This window comes from Botryllus schlosseri, chromosome 2 (genome assembly GCF_051294905.1).
Source record: "Botryllus schlosseri isolate E-star chromosome 2, Bs_hap1, whole genome shotgun sequence".
NCBI lineage: Eukaryota > Metazoa > Chordata > Ascidiacea > Stolidobranchia > Styelidae > Botryllus > Botryllus schlosseri.
In genome coordinates, this window is record NC_137237.1 from 1,070,043 (window position 1) to 1,088,904 (window position 18,862).

The window sequence follows — 18,862 nt, forward strand, 5'->3', positions numbered from 1 at the left end:
ATTGCTTATTTAAACTATCCAAATATTGCTTTGATGATATCGTACACGCCTCAGAAACATTGGCGAGATTTCATAGTCGACCTCAAATTTGTCGAAACTATAGAGATGAAAGTCGGTTATCCCGATTCTTAGAACACGATTGAAATTTAAACCTGTGAGCAGCGACGTGCACATAGATTTACCAATTCCACTTTTGGTTCAGCTCATCGACACACAATGCTGACAGCATCATAACCATATAAATAGCCTAATTCTACGCATACAAAGAACGAATCTACCTAAAACACGCGCGAATCGTTTTTTATAAGCACATCAGTGAAATATTTAAAACTGGAGTGGCCAATCTGAAATCACACCCGTGATTTTTCAAACTGCGCTGGCCTTGCGATCAGGCTATCGCGCCAGAAATTAAACATAAAAAATAATAATATAGGAAGTATTTACCTTAGTACAGTGGTTCTCAACGTTTTTAAGACACGCCCCCACCTTGTGATGGTAAAAGATTTGGCGCCCCTCTTATCGTCATATCACCAAACGCAAAGCAAGCCTAACGAATAGTTTGATGGCACGGAAGGTTACGGATGTGGATGAGAGATTGTTAAATATGAAATTCAGACTAAATACAGAGCAATAATTATGAACGGGGTGTAAATCGCGCGGAGCGCGAATTTTTTTTCAGTTGAGCTCAGCTTCGCGCCTCCGTTCAGATGCTTTCACGCCCCCAAGGTGGGTGCACCCCACCAGTTTGGGAACAACTGCCTTAGAATTATCGTGGTGAAATATATAAGAAAAAGTTTAATCAAGTCCCTGCCAATTCGATTTTTAGTACGCATTTTATCAATATTTTTTAACAACTTTCTTTAGACTCTCGCGGGCCGCACAGAACGGCGTGGAGGGCCGCATGCGGCCCGCGGGCCGTAGTTTGCCCACCCCTGGTTTACAGAATTCGCTTGTTACCTCGCCTTTATATATGCACACTAGGGCTCTTCATAAATGACTTTTTTTCTCAAATCGTACTGGCTACTTGATACCATTGTTAGGTTACCTAATTTAAGCCTACACACAAAATTTAGTTCAATTCCAGCCAGTAACTGCTTTGCTACAGGAGAAGAAAGTTTCTATTTATTATATAAAACTAAATAATAAAAAATTCGAAAATTTTCTGTTCACCCCATGAAAGTGTTAGGCTGTCTACAGAAACGATGCTCATTTTTTTTTTTTTTTAGGGGTAACCTGGTGGAACCGCAGTAAACCACCACCCCGTTACGCTTGTGGCAGCCGCATGGCACCACACCATGTTGCTATTGCCACAAGCGCCTTAATATGTCACTTCTGTGTCGAAAGGACACAGAAGCTCCAAAGGTTGCTTCTTGTTTGCGTTTCCCTTCATAGTTTCTTCACTTTTCAGGTGCAAACGGCTGTCACAAGCAGGCTTTGGCTGGGGGCGTCTGCGGAGGCTTGTCCCGCCGCCACCATACTTGTGACTGGGATACTGGCCAGTCAAGCTGACGAGATCCCGGGGGTCGGAGCATGAAGGCCTGACGGCCATACTTCTCCTTGGTGTGCAAGTGATTGGAAGTATCGGTTGGACCACGAGGGTTTCGCATCGGCCAGCGTCCAGTAAGCCGATGCTTACCTTAATACAACCAAATACTCCAATGCTCACCAAATTTGGTTCAATTCCAACCAGTGGAAGCGGAGTTATTGTCGTCGAAAAATTTAGATTTGAAAAAAATAGTATTTACGGTGAGCACAACTATAATAAATAAATAAAGAATCGGTCTGCCTCCTGTGTTTGATGACTTTTTCATACCTGCTAAACATGTCCATTCCCATTACACGAGATCCTCGTCTAAAGGAAACATCTACTTACCCCCACCCAATAGCAACCTAACTAAGAGATCTATCTACTACTCGGGACCTATCATCTGGAATGCATTACCACCACATATCCGTGAATTGCCTTATAATAGATTCAAAAAAGCCCTGCTTGATCACCTCTTGTCGTTACACTAACACTGTGGCCCTACCTCGCCCAGACATTGCTTCATTGATCATTTGCTACCATTGTTTGATTTTTTTTCTATTTTCCTTTCTTAACTAAACATTTTTTTACAGCCAGACTGTTCAGAGTCAAGTGTACCATGGGCCGTAGCAGCACTTCGTCAGCCCCCCCCCAAAAAAAACGTTGGTCTCGGGCCCCCATAGGGTGGGAAACCTAACCCCCCTTCGACTATACGCTGTTTACATACGGTGTGCGCTGTTTCTTCATTGGTTGTCCGTTTAGTGAGTCTGTTCCGCTTGCCTAATTTTGTAATTCACGACTCAATACGTCAATATGACGCTGTTTATACATGGGATGTCCGTTTAGTGAGTCAGCTTTGCTTGCTTAATCGCGCGAAGCGCGAGAAATTTCTATAATTCATGACTGAATCTGTCAATATGGTCGATATTACTTATATATTGCTATCAATTTTTATCCTCTCTCTGCTCCCGTAATCTGATTTACGGGTAGAGCTGAGTAAAGTGTACTTGGAAAGGTAGGACCCCTCAATAATAATTGAACATCTCCGGGTGTATACCCGTTGGCAGGAACGAAACAACACTTCGTCAGGCCCCTAAAAAACTTGAGTCTTGGGCTCCCATAGGGTGATAAACCGACCCCCCCCCAATCATGTTGTTCGAGTTTGTCACGTAATTACATAGTTGTACAGTTCAGTTAGCCAGCGCTACGCGCGAAAATTTTTGATAATTGATGATAAAATCGGTTAATAAGATCGGGAATTGCATATATTTGCTATCAATTTCTTGTCCTCTCTACTCACGAAATCAGATTTACAGGTAGAGCTGAGTGAGATGTCTTTGAAACTGTAGAGCCCGTAAATAATAATTAAACATCTTCTGACGGGCGGACTCATTAGTATGACTTCGATCGTTACATGATGTTATTTCGTGACCTCCTGTCTGCTATATCAAAAAATATAGAAACGCCCAAACGTAGCCTACTAAACTAAAAGATCACACGATTTCAAATTGGTATTTCTTCACTGGCATCTAATTTTTCGCTGCGGGATGGTATCTGTCCTATGAGGCTCAGATTACCAAGACAGGAACATTCGGCGCCAGTCATTTAGGCGACTATGGACAAATAAACCTATATGTATTTCGTAGCCTATAGCCTATATAACAAAGTTTTCGGTCACCATAAGGGCATTCCTTTTCTGCCAAGGTTTCTCGCTGCCGATCGTTCTGGCACACTTCTTGGAGTCGCGTGTTACATGGCCTAAAACTGTATATGTCTTGGTGCATCGCGGCGCGGTAATGGCCAACGCCGATATGCCCATTTCTATAAATCTTGTGTATTTTTCACTGGGGTAAGAATACCCAATAATCATAACATTTGGCAACTTGAAATCGCGCGCGGCGCGAAAAATTTGTGAAAATGTTGCATAAAGTTTCAAAAAATACTCTATAATTTATGCTAATTCACCAAAAAATTTGGGGCCCCCTTCGAGCTCGCCCCCCCCAATTGGGGGGTTTGGGGTGCGGCAGTTACGGCCCTGAGTGTACCTGTTTGATGCTGGTGTGATCAGACTAGATGACCTTCATGGTCTTATCGATCATTCCTATCTAATACCGAATACTGTGCACGCATATTTTCTGTACCACCATCACTGCTGTTTGTTATGTATTTTGGTTCGATGAAAATAAAGACTCTCTCTCTCTCAGTTCTCCTGTAACATATTCAGGAAATAAAATATTAAACTAGAATTAAAATGAAAGTATAGAAACATTTCACAAATTAGATTAGAATTATAGATTACCGTTATTTCGCTATAATTATAGTTTAATTAGAATTATCTAGTTGTCCAAGTCTGCTCGTATATGGTCGTTAGACGCGCGATTTATTATAATCAGATTCCGGACCTAAATCAGAAAATAAACCTTACATTGCCGATAATCGCAATTCCTCGTATAATCTGCTCTTATGTTTATTTTTACAAACCATCCGTCACATTCAATTGACGTCAATTCAAGATCGTTGTCAATGTGGCGAATTCATCCGCGAAATCTTGTTACTGGCAAGTCACAAGGTTTCGAGTCACAAGTCAATCTTAATTTTTATAGTTTTGACTCGAGTCAAGTCGTGTCATTTTCAATTCACCACCGAATCAAGTCTAAAGGCGGAGATAATAATGTTGGCTGATCCGGGAGAATGCTAATCATGCGATTAAAAACTGCTAATCGGGACGCATTTTAGGCGGAGATAATAAAGTTGGCTGATCTGGAAGAATGTGATTAAATACTGCTAATCGCGACGCATAAAGTTGGAAAAGGTTACGCGCGATGGTTGAAGAGTCCCGAGTTTTCAATCAAGTGGCGTTATCTGTTGCATCATAATGCGAAAACGCGTTATGGGCTATCAGTTGTCAATTTGTCGAATGAAGCATCAGCCTGCTGACAGCGATGCTGCCACTGTAATAGATCGAATTATCATCATCGCAAAATGAAAGTCGTGTCCAATTCGTACGGTACAGCTAAGAAACGGATTATAGAATATTGATATCGCTCTGCAATGGCGGGTACATAATTCGTTGATTGTCTATTGAAGTTATTACCTGGCGACAATTATCGGAAATATTTGTGCGTAGGAATGGTACGCAGTGTACGCAGTTTTTATAGATAACATTTAACTAGGTATCTATTGTTTGTTCCGGTTTGTTAAATCATGAGAAAAACACTAACTTTATGCGCTGCGATGAACCGGTCCCCTTAATCCTGGGTTGATAAATCCTGACGAACGCGATAATCGACTTTATTGCTAATCCAACTTTATTATCTTCGCCCTAAGTCAGGGTTAAAAGGGTCGAGTCGAAGTCATAGTGCTGAGACTTTAGTTCAGGAATCTCAAACGCAAATGTGTTCGCGGGCCAATTTCCTAGTTTTTGATAGCGCCGCGGGCTGCAGCACCATCAGTAACAGGGGTATACAATATATTCCCAAGTAGGCCTTATTTGACGGGACCTTGCAGACTGGCATTCCACACACACATTGTGAAAATGTGATGTACTTTTGGGAATTCACGCCAGGCACGAAAATAACACATTTTTATATATTCGAATAAATTCTTGTTGCACTCGGCAGTTTGTCAAAATAATTATAGAAGCCATGCGCGAGTACAAATGCATCATGACATCGTAAAAGCTGTATCATTAAAATTTTGCAGCTCGCGGACATTGGCGTGCCACATTTATATAGTTTGAACATTTTAGAATTTACAGCCAACAATACGTTCATATTGCAAATTTATTCCACTCGAAGCTTTTTTACTGACAGACATGCAATTGACCGAGAAGTACTTCAAACTCTGCGAAAATCTCCTCACGATTCACGTCATTCGCAGGGATGGCAAAATCGAGCCCATGTGATAACAGAAACTCCTCGGTATCACTTTCTTACCGCATAACGATTTACTGCCAAACCTGTTAGCGCTGAGCAATTTAATGTTCCGTTCGTTCTTGGCAGTCATGATCTTTTCTTTGCGTGAGTCGATCTTCGCCATGTATCGACAAAAGCGAATCAGATCAAAAAACGACAGAAAGTGTACGATCTCCTTCTTTAATTGCGCGCAATGACGAAGTGTTGCACCGAGTGATCTCATATTACTTTCTATCTCGTCCCGCAGAAATGCACGCTCGATGTTAGGGTTCATTCGTGCCCGTGACTTGTCAATTCTTTTTTTTAGAAACTTAGGAAGTAGACGCTTGTTCAAGCATGCCTTTAAAAAGGCTATGCTTGACCTCAGATTTCAAACTTTTCCTCGCGTTCTGACCAACTTATTCAATATCTTAATCTGTTGGTAGCTGTACCTTTTGTGGAAGTACTTAAATAGGCTTTTCGGAGTACAGAACTTCCATATTGCAGCAAACAATATGTTCATAGTGCAAATTTATTCCACTCGAAGCTTTTCTACTGGCCCTATCTTCAGGAGTTACCGCCATGAAATGAGGTTAACCAAGTTCGAAATATAGAAAGAATTTTGTCGTTGCGACGTAATAATGACAAGTAAACAGAGTAACGGGAGTAAACAACGCACGGTTACGATACACAAAATCAGCTGTAAAACAGCCGAATAACAAAACAACACTAATGGAAGATTCCCAGCGTGTAGAGATGTTCCTTCTGGCGACAGAGGATCGTCTTTTGCAGCTTTATGATAGTTGATTCAAGGACCTTTAAATGAAAAAGAGAACGACCACGAGCAACTATGGAAAACTGATTGTTATTGTAATGTTTTGCACACTCTGTTTCAAGAGGTGCAGTCCGATGGCCATAATCAATTAATCTTGCATGGTAACTAGGGGCCGTGATGATGGTGAAGCCATGTCATCACCCTGTGAATTCCTAATTTGACGAGGGACGTGTTGACGAATTCTTTGTTGCAAGCGCTGAGATGTGCGACCAACATACCGACTGTTGCATGTTTGCATCGGCATGTATATTACTAAATTAGGTTACTCTGATCATTCGTAGGTAGCACATTGCAATCTTCAGTGTTCGCTTATATGCAATGATAACCATGCAGGCTTTAGTTCAGTGTTATCGTTTTTACCAGACCAGTGTAGGTAGGCTTACCATATTTTGGAAATCTAAAAAGAGGACACTTTTTCAGAAATTTGCAACATAGCAAAACCGGAATAGAATTCTCAAAACTCAGTGAATTTTTCCCACTTTGAGATCGGTTGACTAAAAAAAAAAAAGGTCATCTCTTCCGCTCAGAGCTCAAAATACCGTTTTTCTCTCCACATTGCCAGGTGGATGACTAAAAAAAAAAGGTCATCTCTTCCGCTCTGAGCTCAAAATACCGTTTTTCTCTCCACATTGCCAGGTGGATGACTAAAATAAAAAAAGCTCATCTCTACCCTCAGAGCTAAAATCACCGTTTTTCACTCTGAAATACCTGCCGGAGCTTAACTTTTGTGCTAATTTGGGGCATATCACTCGCAATTTGCTCTAAGTCTGACCTAAATTTTCAAAAAAGAGGACAAAATCTCAATAAAGAGGACAAAAGGGCGTCCTCCGAGGACACTTTCAAAAAAGTCAAAAAAGAGGACAAATCCTCTTAAAAGAGGACGTATGGTAAGCCTAAGCGTAGGCCTACTCTAAACAGCCTCTGATAAACATGTCGGCGAAATGAACCCGCGCCCAGTTCGTGATTTGGAATCTCAATCAGCCTTGAATTTTGGTGTCTGACTCTTTCTTAGCTTTAGCTTCACTCTCGTTGTAGAATGTAAACATTCTATTTACATTCTATGCTCTCGTTTTGCCAGACAGAATTGCTGCGTCACTAGGACAGACTCGATCACACTGCGAAATTCGAGGCTGATTTTCGGTATTCCAGGACTGAGCAGAATATAATTTACACTTCCGTAATAAGTACAGCAGCAGATTTTCATTGATACCCGTTTAATCGAATTTAGCGCTCGAAAAGCCGGCCAAAAATGACTGTAAAGTTGCCTTTGGACAAATGGAAAGTATGACGTAATGCAAATGCAGTGAGCCGTTCAATCTCGCTGTGTCCATCTCCATACCATATCGGACACTATGGTTTGACGATAGTGTCCTATATGGTGTCGACACAAGCAAATCTCACGCCCCAGTGAAATTGTATCACGTCACAATTTCCATTTGGCTACAGGCAATTTGACGGTCATTTTTGACCGGCTTGCCTAGCATTAAATTTGGTAAAACGGGTATCAATCGAAAGCTGACTCTGCACTGATTACGAAAATATAAATTTTATTCCGCTCGTGGCCCTGGAACTCCCACAATCAGCCTCGAATTTTTCATTGTTATGGAGATTGGCATTGGGACGCAACGATGCCGTTTGGCTCTTTTTCTCTTGGGCTACTCTCTCGTTTCGCCAGAGAGCAAGACAATGAGGTATTGTGAGACACGTCATTCCAGGCACCGTATATAATTTCCAGGGAGAGAGAGGCTATATTTTCGTCCAACCAAAATATAACAGATCATGAATGTACTATGCTCTCGGGCGAACGTATTTGGAGTACGTATAACCACGGCCTTGGCCGTCTGAGTCTCGAGTCATATGACTTGGTTCGAGTCATGCGCAATGACTCGAGTCCAAGTCGAGTCAATACACAGATTGACTCAAGTCAAGTCATCATAAAATCGTGACTCGAGTCGAGTCATAACTCGAGTCATTACAACCCTGCTACGTAACGTAATAATCGGCCCTTGTCTCGTGAAATAGGCATGATGTGATCAACACGCGGGCCAAGATCAATCTGAATTATGGAGCATTTTGTAGGTTTGTAGAGCTTCTTGGAGGTATAAATCACATTGGTTTTTACAACACAACACAACTGCTCCCTTCAACACGCAAAGACATGCTTCCTGCACTTCAACAAAGTAATGTAGTGTACGAATATAGGTGCCACTGTGATTGTGGCTACGTGGGAAGAACGTCAAGACGTCTGCAGGACCGCACAAACCAACATGTCCCCAGATTTATCAGCACACGCTCAGTGAAAAGCTCACCCTTAACTCATCCACTTAAGATTGATGCTGATCGATCAAAGGCCATTAATTCTGCCATCGGCAAACATCTGTTGGATAATCCGATTTGTGCGAATAATTATCGAGACGACCGATTTCGAATCGTAGGGCGAGGCCGCTCACAATTCCATTTGTGTGCCTTGGAATCAACTTTTATCAAAATACACCAACCAAAACTCTGTCAACAAAAGGAGTTCGTGTACCACCTAAAAATAGTACATTGAACGCTCTCTCTTTCATGCTGGTGAGTGGTGACGTCATATTTTGTGATACGATTGTTGATATACAATGTTCTTTCCAATTCCCTACTAGTTGCTGACGATTACCCCTGACGAGTGTCAGCCGATAATATTCGGGTTCATTTGAATATACTATTTAATTTTGTAGGTTATGAAACGTAAGGGGGGTCCAGTTCAAAAACTTGACGTCGTAGGGACAAGCTGGTGTCATTTCCGGCTTCAGCGCCAAAAAACAATTATCAGATCAAAATCAACAAATGTGTTCCCCAGTGTCGTGAACACGATAGAGACGTCGTTCTATGATGTCCGTCAGATAGAAAAAGAAACAATTCAAAGCATTGGAGCTGTGGGTGTTGCGCATTCGTATATGCCTTTTCTAAATGTTTGTTATCTGTACCTACGGTGTATACGTGTTCCTATTTCCGGCAGGTACTGACAATAATAGTCCAATAAGCAGGGCTACCGATGTAATTAATAGTAAAACATCTCCAGTTAGTTACGCAGAGGTTACAGTCAGGGTCGTGAGACTACTCTCCATGCATCGCTAACTTGGCGAGTCCTTACGCCAACCTGCGAGCCCCTCATTTTCGCCTACACGTAAAATCTATAATATACCGCAGTATAATCGATAGCATTACTATAGAATTGAAAACTGATTTACAAGATGATTTGTGTGTCAATACCGGCGTAGAAAGTACAATACCATTAAAACACGATTTTCTCACAAAACAAAAAAATTACATAGAATGTTTATTGCAAATCAATGCGACTTATAAGCTACGTATTAGCCGGTTGTGTGTTTTGACCTCCGGCGAATCCCTGGTGTTCGTGTGAACCTCGGTTAAGAACCACTGTTCTCAGCATTTTGACCTCGTCATCATTCACAGCAGAATCCGAGCTGTGGATTGTTCTTCAGTCCTGATGGGAACACGATTTTGTGGAATTGCCTCGATAACTTTCATCCCGTCGGCGTCCGCTCACACCTGTAGAAAAAGAATTGGTGCCATCGTTCGTATAGTACAGAGAGAGTTCATTTATTCCGTCAACCATGAAATACATAAGGCTGTATCGGTCGTATCGCAGCATACGAAACACGTCTTACAAAGCAACGTGCATTCGTGGAGTTGGCATATCTGAAAAGTTGTGATCAACCCACAACATTGTCATAATATGCGAGGAAATTAATATGGTTGAGAAAGTAACAAATTATCTTTGATTTGTCCACATCATTCGTACTGTGGTGACGTCCTCAAGGATAATGTAAATATCGGAGAGCAGCACTAAAATGACGGAAAACGGCTTCCATTGTTGACTTGACAGTGTGATCTTGTGTTAAGAAAATTATAATTCGACCGAAGTATGATTGTGTATATACAAAGTACTTCACATTTGTCAACTAGTTGCTGACGATTACCCCTAAGAAATGTCAGTCGAAAATAATCGGGTTCATTTCAATATCAATATAACATTCAATTGTCTACTGAAGTTCTGTGCCGCTAACAGTCTCTTCAAGTACACATTATTGTAACAGATGATACCGTGCCTTACTAGTTGTCGTTCAATCGATAGAATCGAGATATTCCTTCTGCAAAGCCGCGGCTTGCTCGTTGCTCCCGTGATCTCTGAGTTGGCCTTCGGGATGCTCGGACGGAGTCACCATTCGCATTCTCCTTAACAAACGATCGGCAATGTGCTCGGATCGTGACTCCTAACGACGAAAGAATGTTCATGAATCTCAGGTTACGTAAACAAGAAAATTCTGGTGGTGCAATCAGATTATTACAGTGAAATGCCTGTAATCAAATTCAAATCTAATTTGTGACTTGTTTCTAGGCTCTCATTTTCATTCTAACGTAATTCCTGGTTTTCTTGAAAATGCTACAGCAAAACTGTACAGTCCAAAACGATCCAAGCTCGGTGAACAGACATTTGTCATTCTCGTGCTTATAAGAATGGACTTTGATTAGATATGAACTGAAATTGGATTTTATTTCTTTTGCGAATGTGGTAATTCCAATTCAAATTAAATTTGAGAGAAACAGTGTGTAGCTATCATTTTAATTCTGATCTATTTTGGAAAAGCTGAAAATTATAGACTTGATCAATTCTGGTCAACATACGCCATTTCCATTTTTAGTGAATGAACGAGTTGCTAGAATAGAGGTCCTATGAACAGTAATATCATATCATATATATGTAGCCTATAGGCTTGATAATGCCGTTCATAGATAAGAGATATGGAATCATTAACAATCAAATGATTACCTGCATTCGTTGCTGTTGCGTTGAATACAGATCTTGGCATTCATCGACCGATATCATCTTCACAGGGCCGTGGCTTGGATCATGCATACTGGCAGAGGTCAATTCCGGCACTTTAGCGCCTTGAGTCTGTTTCTGTGGTCCTAAAATTTGAAAATATTACCAATCAAGGTAGATATTGCCGACTTGCATTAATTCACTGGTTTTAACCATGACTAACCTGACTAAATCTTACACTAATTAGAAAGCCTTCAGCTGAGTCACCAAAAGGAACATCTATCACATTACACATCTAATAAATAGGCTTCATCACTATGTAATATACTGGTGTGCAAAATGAACCGTGCATCAACAACAGAGTTGAAAGAACGAAACCTTGTAAAACATGATTTCCATACAAAACAAAAATATCAAAATCAATTTTACTTCTACTGTATGCGGACCCCGGTTTAGAACTTCATTACTTCCTCAAGTGGTTGTGATTTTAGATGTCTTTTACATGTTCTTGAAAGTTTAGGCCTAGAATACCAACTTCCAACTAGCTTTGAAATCGTTACTTCTACTTCTACGGTGTTACTTCTACCGGAGTACCAATCTGACTTCTACCAGAGGTTGTCAGCAACGAAGCACTTCATCCTTTTGGAGTACTCCATGTCACAGATACTGACTAAGTGCGCTATAATTTCTCAAGTGGTTATAATTTTAGACTATTTCCTCTTCTACTTGATAGTTGTCAGTATGGCAAGTTTTTAAACTTTTGCAATAGTTTTCTACAGCTTCCCAGATGCTCAGAATCTATGTACTATGATGTTTTAAGCTGTTTGGAGGGATTTTATAGTGCAACTTTTTGCAGCTTTTCTCTATTTTTCACACCAACTTTCACTGCAACTTTTATCAAATATTGTGTAAAAATGCAAAGGAGTGATTTAAAAACATGCTATTAACTATTTCTAGTATGGTTCTATTCTCTTTGATTTGCATAACAAAGAGCTAGGCTATATGATGGGTTAGCTGCATCTCAAGGTTATCTATGACATAATGGCTTGCAAGCCAAGAAGTTCAACTATCTCTGTCAAGCAAGACCGTGTCCGAACAATAGGCCTATGTAAAAAGATTACTTTGTTAATTCTGTCGTTTAAATTTGAGATAGTTTCCCATTTCACAAACGCCAAGGCTAAACCGCCGAAAATTGCATTTTCACTGGGTCACCTTATTCAGGATATTGATTTTGGTAAAGTCGCCAAGAGTGAGTTTTCCTGCAACGCCTGCCTCGGGTCAAGTTTGCATACCTAGGGGGTTTGGGGTGTGTTATTTCACTTGTTTTACGGGGATGGGTTATCGCTATGCTGCTTGGCATTAAAAAAAAAAATTATTCCCGCATTCCGTAATTTTCTTGCTGTGTACCAGGAAAAAATATATTTTTGCGGTCTCGCCAGAATGTCCGTGAAATGGCACAGTAACAAATTTGACAACGCTGCAGGAGCTAGGTTATGTAACGGAACCTTTCGAGTATCTCACACCCTACTAATTCAACAATAATTATAAATGCAACTTTTTTACTGCAACTTATGTCAAAATTAAGTGCAACTTTCTCGCGATTTCAGTGCAACAAAAACTTGCCCTAGTGATCAGTTTTTATGCAAAACTACGTCTAGAATACTCGATTTTATACATACTTAACGCTACTTCTACTTTAGCAGAAAGTTACGATGCCGCTTCTATTTCAGCTCCTGCCCATGAGGACTACTTTTGATGTCACATATGAGTCCCCCCAACTACCTTACCTGACGAAAGAATACCTTCTTTTTCTGCATTCCTGTTTAAAAACAAACAAAATATATTTAGATTTTGACTGTGTATTTTAAAGATCCCGACTGTACCGGTTCGCGGAAAATTTCGATTTTTTTCTTTCCCTGCCTTGTGCTTTCACGACGACCTGATAGTGCGGACTGTCGTTGACCGTTAGATGCTCAAAACCACGTTCTATGATGCTCATATCCTCTTCCTGCTGAAATAACACAACTTGTAATGATTCGGAGAGGTTAGATAGCAGAGTTGAACAACTGGAAAGTTTTCTGAATTGGACAAGAAATAGAATAACAGCAGCAAAAATTTTCCATATTAGATAAGAATCAGACTGATACAGTTTTTTCCAAATTAGATTAGAATTAGGATGACTGACGTCATGAAAACTTGGCTATCTAATTACATTCTGATTTAGAAAGAAATAGAACATCAGAGTTCATTCTCAAGAGCTCGAGGGTGACAAATGACAAATCGAGTCATTTTTAATTCGCCGCCGAGTCAAGTTCGATTCCAAGTCAGCGTGCAGAGGGTAGAGTCCGAGTCATGGTGTTATGACTCGAGTCCGAGTCCAGGTCATTGCGTTGAATGCTCATTTTCCAGTTAAAGTCTTATTAAACCTACTTTTTAGAACTGTTTGGTGATATCGAATGGTTCACATTTATAATAGACTAATTTTTCTCACTTTAAGCAGTTTCTGGTTGCATTTTCAAGAACCAGTAGGCAAAATACCAACAGTGTGGTTACTTTACTATTCTTCGAAATTACAATGAATAGTCAGTCTTGGCCGTCTGAGACTCGTGTCCAAGTCGAGTCAATACACAGAGTGACTGGAGTCAAGTCTTTTCCGTATTTGAAGTAAATGACTCGAGTCATTACAACATTGCGAAATTATTCGGGTTTATTTCTATATAAATATATTATTCGATTGTAAATTATTTAGTTGTCCATAATGTCCAAGTTTGCCAGATATCAAATCGAATCAAGACGATACCTTAATCGTAGAGAACTCACTTTTGGTTGTATCGACTCGACCTCCGGTCTGTTCTGTGAAAGCTCTTTGTGGTTGGCCGCTTTATTTTCGTTGTCCATAACGGAAATTAAATCTCGCAGTTTAGAAGCAAACGTACGAACTTTCTCTCCTTTGTCCGGTAATTTTCCAACAAATGCACTGTAACACATAATGAGCAAATTGAGTTAATTCTGGCGCTACAAATGGCAGCGGCGGGATCGTAAGAATATGACACAGCATGCTAACACATCGGTGGAGAACTAGCCCGAATTGGACAATTGGAAAATTTTCTGATTTCTAAATCAGAATTAGAATTACTGAATTCGTAAAAACTTGGATATTGAATTCAATTCTCCATTAAAAAGAAATAAATCAAAAATCAAATTCAGCTCATGTCAAATCACGGTTCTTTCTTATATGCATGAGAATGGCAAATGGCTCGTTTCAAACACTATGCAGTTCCCCTGTGGCAGTGTAGCATTTTCGAGAAAACCATAAATTTGATTAGAATGAGAGTATAAAAACATTCCACAAATTTGATTATGGGCATTACAATTCAATTAATCTAACTACACAAACGATGAGAGAAATTGAAGATTTACTCACGAATTTTTCAAAATCTTTTCCTGCCTTTCCAGCAGTACAACCAATTCCGCTCTTGACTTTTCGTGAAGGTCACTCACGTCTCCGTGCCTACGCAGTATCGGAACTGCGGAAGTCACTGACCCTCCGTGATATATGTTTTCTTCAACAGAGCGCTTTCCGTTATCTCCTGGTTGCATGATTTCCACACAGTAGGCTAGCCTACACAACTACAGAATCACACCAATATGCTATATACTGATACGCTCTGTTTATGATAAAAGGGACATAGTGAGCAACAGAAAATGTAACAGATGTCGCAATTTTCAATTGATTACAATAATTGCAATGGTGAATCTATTGTGCCAGCTGCCAATGGAAACACTACAAACTAAATCTTAGTATAGTGTAGGCTGCAGAGTGTACTGACAAGATGGATTGCAGTCAATAAAAATTAAGCCTGCCATTTTAACACATAAATAGATTGACAATATAATCGCAAGGAATCATGATTTTAGTTCGACCATTCGAGATATATCGAAAGCTTCATTCAAAAAGGCAGCCTCTCAAGTTTGCAAATTTTCTATTAAAATCCATTTGGCAATAATCATCATGACAGCATAACAGTATGAAAGATGTGGAATGTTCAAATATCCTGCCATTAAGAATTTAAAACCAGTCCTACATCACATTACAGATTATTCAGTATTTTTTCAACCATGGCTGTTTCATCACAATCTGTCACAATGCTGTGGGCTGATCACGGCTTCAAAGATATGTCATTTCCACTAATGTGTGTAGCTTTGTTTACAACATGTTTCACATGCTGCGATACCACCAATCAAGGTTTCCAGGCTTCGAAAGTAGAAAATACTACCGTACCTTAGCAATATTTTCGTTCATAAGTTCAGTCTGGGTAGTAAGCAGCACATAGTTTCAGTGTGGTACTCAAAAGAATCATCTCATATGGTAGGCCTACTACTCGGCTTGAATCATTGCAATTAATAATTGATTCAGATTTGAGTAGGCTATGGGAATCATGGTGCACAGCCCTAGCAGTAAGATATCAGACATGTCCTACATCAATTGCACGAAACATTCCATAATTTAATATCACAATCGTCGCTAGCAGTAGCAAGCAGCCCTTGTACGACCGGATTCCACGATACGCAATTCACGTCTTGCGAATGCGACTGATTCACACGGCACAATAAGTCAAAGTTTGGCTGGTCTGGATCGGATTTCTCATCTTCTTTAAAAACTTGAATACTGTCGTCGGCCGCCCCAGTCGCTATTAATCCTGTTAGATGACACCAGTCAACAGAAAATATAGTCCGAGTATGAAATCCTGACAGTGTGCATACACATTTCCACGTGTATTTAGAATTTGAACCAATATTCAATATATTGCCTGTCTTAAATCTTTTCCAAATTTTCACAGTTTTATCATCAGATACAGACGCAAGTCTATCACCAGTTTTATCCCAAGTAATCGACCATACAGTTGAAGAATGACCTTCTAATGTAGCAGCAGTTACCCATTCATCTTCATCTGCTTCGAATACTTTGATAGTGTCATCGTAGCTTGCTGATGCTAAAATGTCTTCGTTTGGATGCCATTTGATGTCTTTTACATCTTGTGTGTGTGATGTTACAACTCCTGCGCATTCAAAATCATCTTCATCGTATGTTTCCCAAACCCAAACAGATTTATCACGCGAGCAAGTTGCTAAAAACGAGCCTGACGCCGACCATGAAGCAGCTTTTACTTCGTTTTCGTGTCCTTCCAGTGTAGCTACACATTCAAATTCTCCAGATTTCTTATCCCAAATGCATATAGTGGCATCAAAACTAGCAGTAGCTAATCGAGTGCCACAAGGCGACCATGAAACACGCCTGATTGCACGGCGGTGGCCTTCCGCTAAAATAGCTTTACATATCCAGTTTTTGCCTTCGTTTCCCCATATTCGGACGGTTTTGTCGGTTCCGCAAGAGGCTAAATTTTTACCGGTGTGGTTCCAATCAACGCTCCAGACGCGATCGGTATGTCCAGATAGGACTGAGACGTTAGTTATTGACATTTTTGCACCAAGTTTCACTGTGTTAGTTCTAGAAGGAATAAAGCAAAGTCTTGTGAATCGAGATTGTGGCAAAACACTATATATTTGCAAAATATGTACCAATAGCAATAGATTTATGAGAGCAAAATGAGATTGTAATTCAAGAATGAAGGAATCATTAGGCACAAGCAGACTTGGACAACTAGATAAGACTAATTCAAGCGAAATTTCTAGTTTTTTCAGAAAATGCTATGGAACTATATACGTGCACGGTGCGAAAAGTGCCAAGTTTCGTGTCCAGACATTTTCCATTCTAATGTTATGAGAATTAACTGTGATTTGACCTGATTTGAAAAATAACTCTGTAATGCGAGGTTGGAATCTCGGTACGTTTAGCGTAATATATTTAGTGTGCCAAGACGGTTCTCAGCATCACACCTGTGTGTAGTCAGTAGAATCTTTGGTCTGCGCGAGACACCGATTCCATATTGGGCATAGCTTTTATTCTAATTCTATAATCTAATTTGGTAAAGTCGAAAATTTTCTGGTTGTCCGACTCCGAGTGCAACTGTGCAAGGAGAGATCGGAAAGTCTAGTCATAGTCAGGTTGAGTTGGCTATATAGGCTAGATGGGAGGCTTGATAGTCATCAAAGCCGAGATACTCAGGCCAGAAGCTATATGTGCCCTCAAAACTTGTAAGATACGGTAGCCCAAGTTAATAAAATAAAAGAATACAAACGTAGGAACAACAGCACAAAGTATCATGGAAGACTTACAACTTGAATGAACAAAATAAGGTCATTGCAAACACAATCATATGCAATCCAGGATCAAGCAGCAGCTTGAGAGCAGACAGTCGCAACATTGTTTTTTATTTTTCAATCAGTACCTAGGCCTACAGGTACCGGTATGCAAACGATCCCATTAGTTTTAGTACATCCTAGCTAGGCCTATTCTATTTGATTGCATACTCGAAGTAATTCAAAGGCAAACTGGCAATCAAAGCGCAGCTTCATCATATTTCACTTATCTGTGATTTTCATGTTCATGTTCCAAGCTTACAACAATTCACAAAAAGAAAATCACCTAATGTCCAACTTTGGAATATTTATAGCACGATGTTTGAAGTAGCCTATGTGCAACAAATAAATAAGAAATGCGCCTGTTTATTCAGCAAACTACCACGGAAATGCATGCAGACGAAAATACACTACTCCAAGTTGTTTCGACACCTTCCTATCTTTTCATTGTATCGCAGTTTTTGTTGTGTTTAGAAACGATGAAAATATTAATAAAACTGACTGAGCTGACTGACAACCGTCACACAATGTGAGGCCTACTTTCTACTTTGCGTCTTTGCCCCTCGTACAACGTCAAGTATTAAATAAAGTAGTTGCAGACCCTAAAACGCGGAAAAAGCGGAAAATCCAGATTAGCAATACGCTGAAATAGCGGAAAAGTCAATCATGCGATTTCCAAACAGGTACGTAAAAATAACTGGGCTCTGATGGGATGGAGCCCCTCATTCGAAATTAGGTCACAATATCTGGAAATAGGAATCTAAAGAAGCAGATATCGGAGCATAGAGGAAACCGTATCTAAAACGCGGGAACAGCGTGCAAGGTGCAAGTCAATCATCGAGCTCAAGGCCGGAACGGCGGAAACGAGGGGTCGATTATAGAAATTAAACATGGAACGGCAACGAATGATTTTGCAGCTTCGTTTTGCTTCGCCGAGGCTGGAGTGGAGAATTGTCTTGCGTAAGCGACTGTGGGATTTCTGGCAATCCAAAAGCTATCTTCCCGAGCGCAGAAATTACTGAATTTGGTCTTGATCGAAAGCTACTGTTGCACCGATTCCAAAAATATAAATTAAAATAATAATCAGGCACTGATCCACCTAGAATCTGCCCTCCAAGTCTGAAATATCGGCATTGTTCAGAACAATCGGGTAACCGCAACACGATGGCCATAACAATGACCCGTTGCGACTCTTCCATTGTTCGAACAATGCCGATATTTCAGATTGGAGGACGGGTTCTAGGTGGATCAGTGCCTGATTATTATTTTAATTTATATTTTTGGAATCGGTGCAACAGTAGCTTTCGATCAAGACCAAATTCAGTAATTTCTGCGCTCGGGAAGATAGCTTTTGGATTGCCAGAAATCCTACAGTCGCTTACGCAAAACAATTCTCTACTCCAGCCTCGGCGAAGCGGAACGAAGCTGCAAAATCGGTCGTTGCCGTTCCATGTTTAATTTCTATAGGTCGATACTTCGGTGCGGTAGAGCCCCTCATTCGGAATACAGGGACATTAGCTATG

General features: G+C 40.3%; 3 protein-coding genes across 5 annotated transcripts in view; all 3 read right to left on the minus strand.

The window, feature by feature from the left end:
- Positions 1 to 1,654, minus strand: part of LOC145432883 (neuropeptides B/W receptor type 2-like) — a 94,956-nt gene extending 93,302 nt beyond the window's left edge. For both annotated transcript variants that reach the window (XR_013912990.1, XM_080309710.1), the window contains exon 1: positions 1,637 to 1,654. The gene's annotated coding sequence lies outside the window, so the exon portion shown is untranslated. The remainder of the gene's footprint in view (positions 1 to 1,636) is intronic.
- Positions 1,655 to 9,429: 7,775 nt separating this feature from the next.
- Positions 9,430 to 14,689, minus strand: LOC145432862 (uncharacterized). Of its 2 annotated transcripts, XM_080309674.1 has the most exons (7): positions 14,503 to 14,689; positions 13,899 to 14,055; positions 12,962 to 13,089; positions 12,866 to 12,897; positions 11,085 to 11,224; positions 10,358 to 10,527; positions 9,430 to 9,802 (listed from the first exon to the last, which is right to left on the minus strand). In XM_080309674.1, the coding sequence occupies exons 1-6, from the start codon at positions 14,676 to 14,678 to the stop codon at positions 10,378 to 10,380; spliced, it is 783 nt and encodes a 260-aa protein (XP_080165800.1). In that variant the 5' UTR covers positions 14,679 to 14,689; the 3' UTR covers positions 9,430 to 9,802; positions 10,358 to 10,377. The 2 variants fall into 2 exon arrangements, with proteins under 2 accessions (XP_080165800.1, XP_080165801.1); XM_080309675.1 differs by lacking the exon at positions 9,430 to 9,802 and having other exon boundaries at positions 9,869 to 10,527; positions 12,962 to 13,086.
- Positions 14,690 to 14,745: 56 nt separating this feature from the next.
- Positions 14,746 to 17,813, minus strand: LOC145432861 (putative cytosolic iron-sulfur protein assembly protein CIAO1). The gene has a single exon (XM_080309673.1). It carries the CDS (start codon positions 16,557 to 16,559, stop codon positions 15,561 to 15,563), a length of 999 nt encoding a protein of 332 aa, XP_080165799.1. The 5' UTR covers positions 16,560 to 17,813; the 3' UTR covers positions 14,746 to 15,560.
- Between the last annotated feature and the right edge of the window lie 1,049 nt (positions 17,814 to 18,862).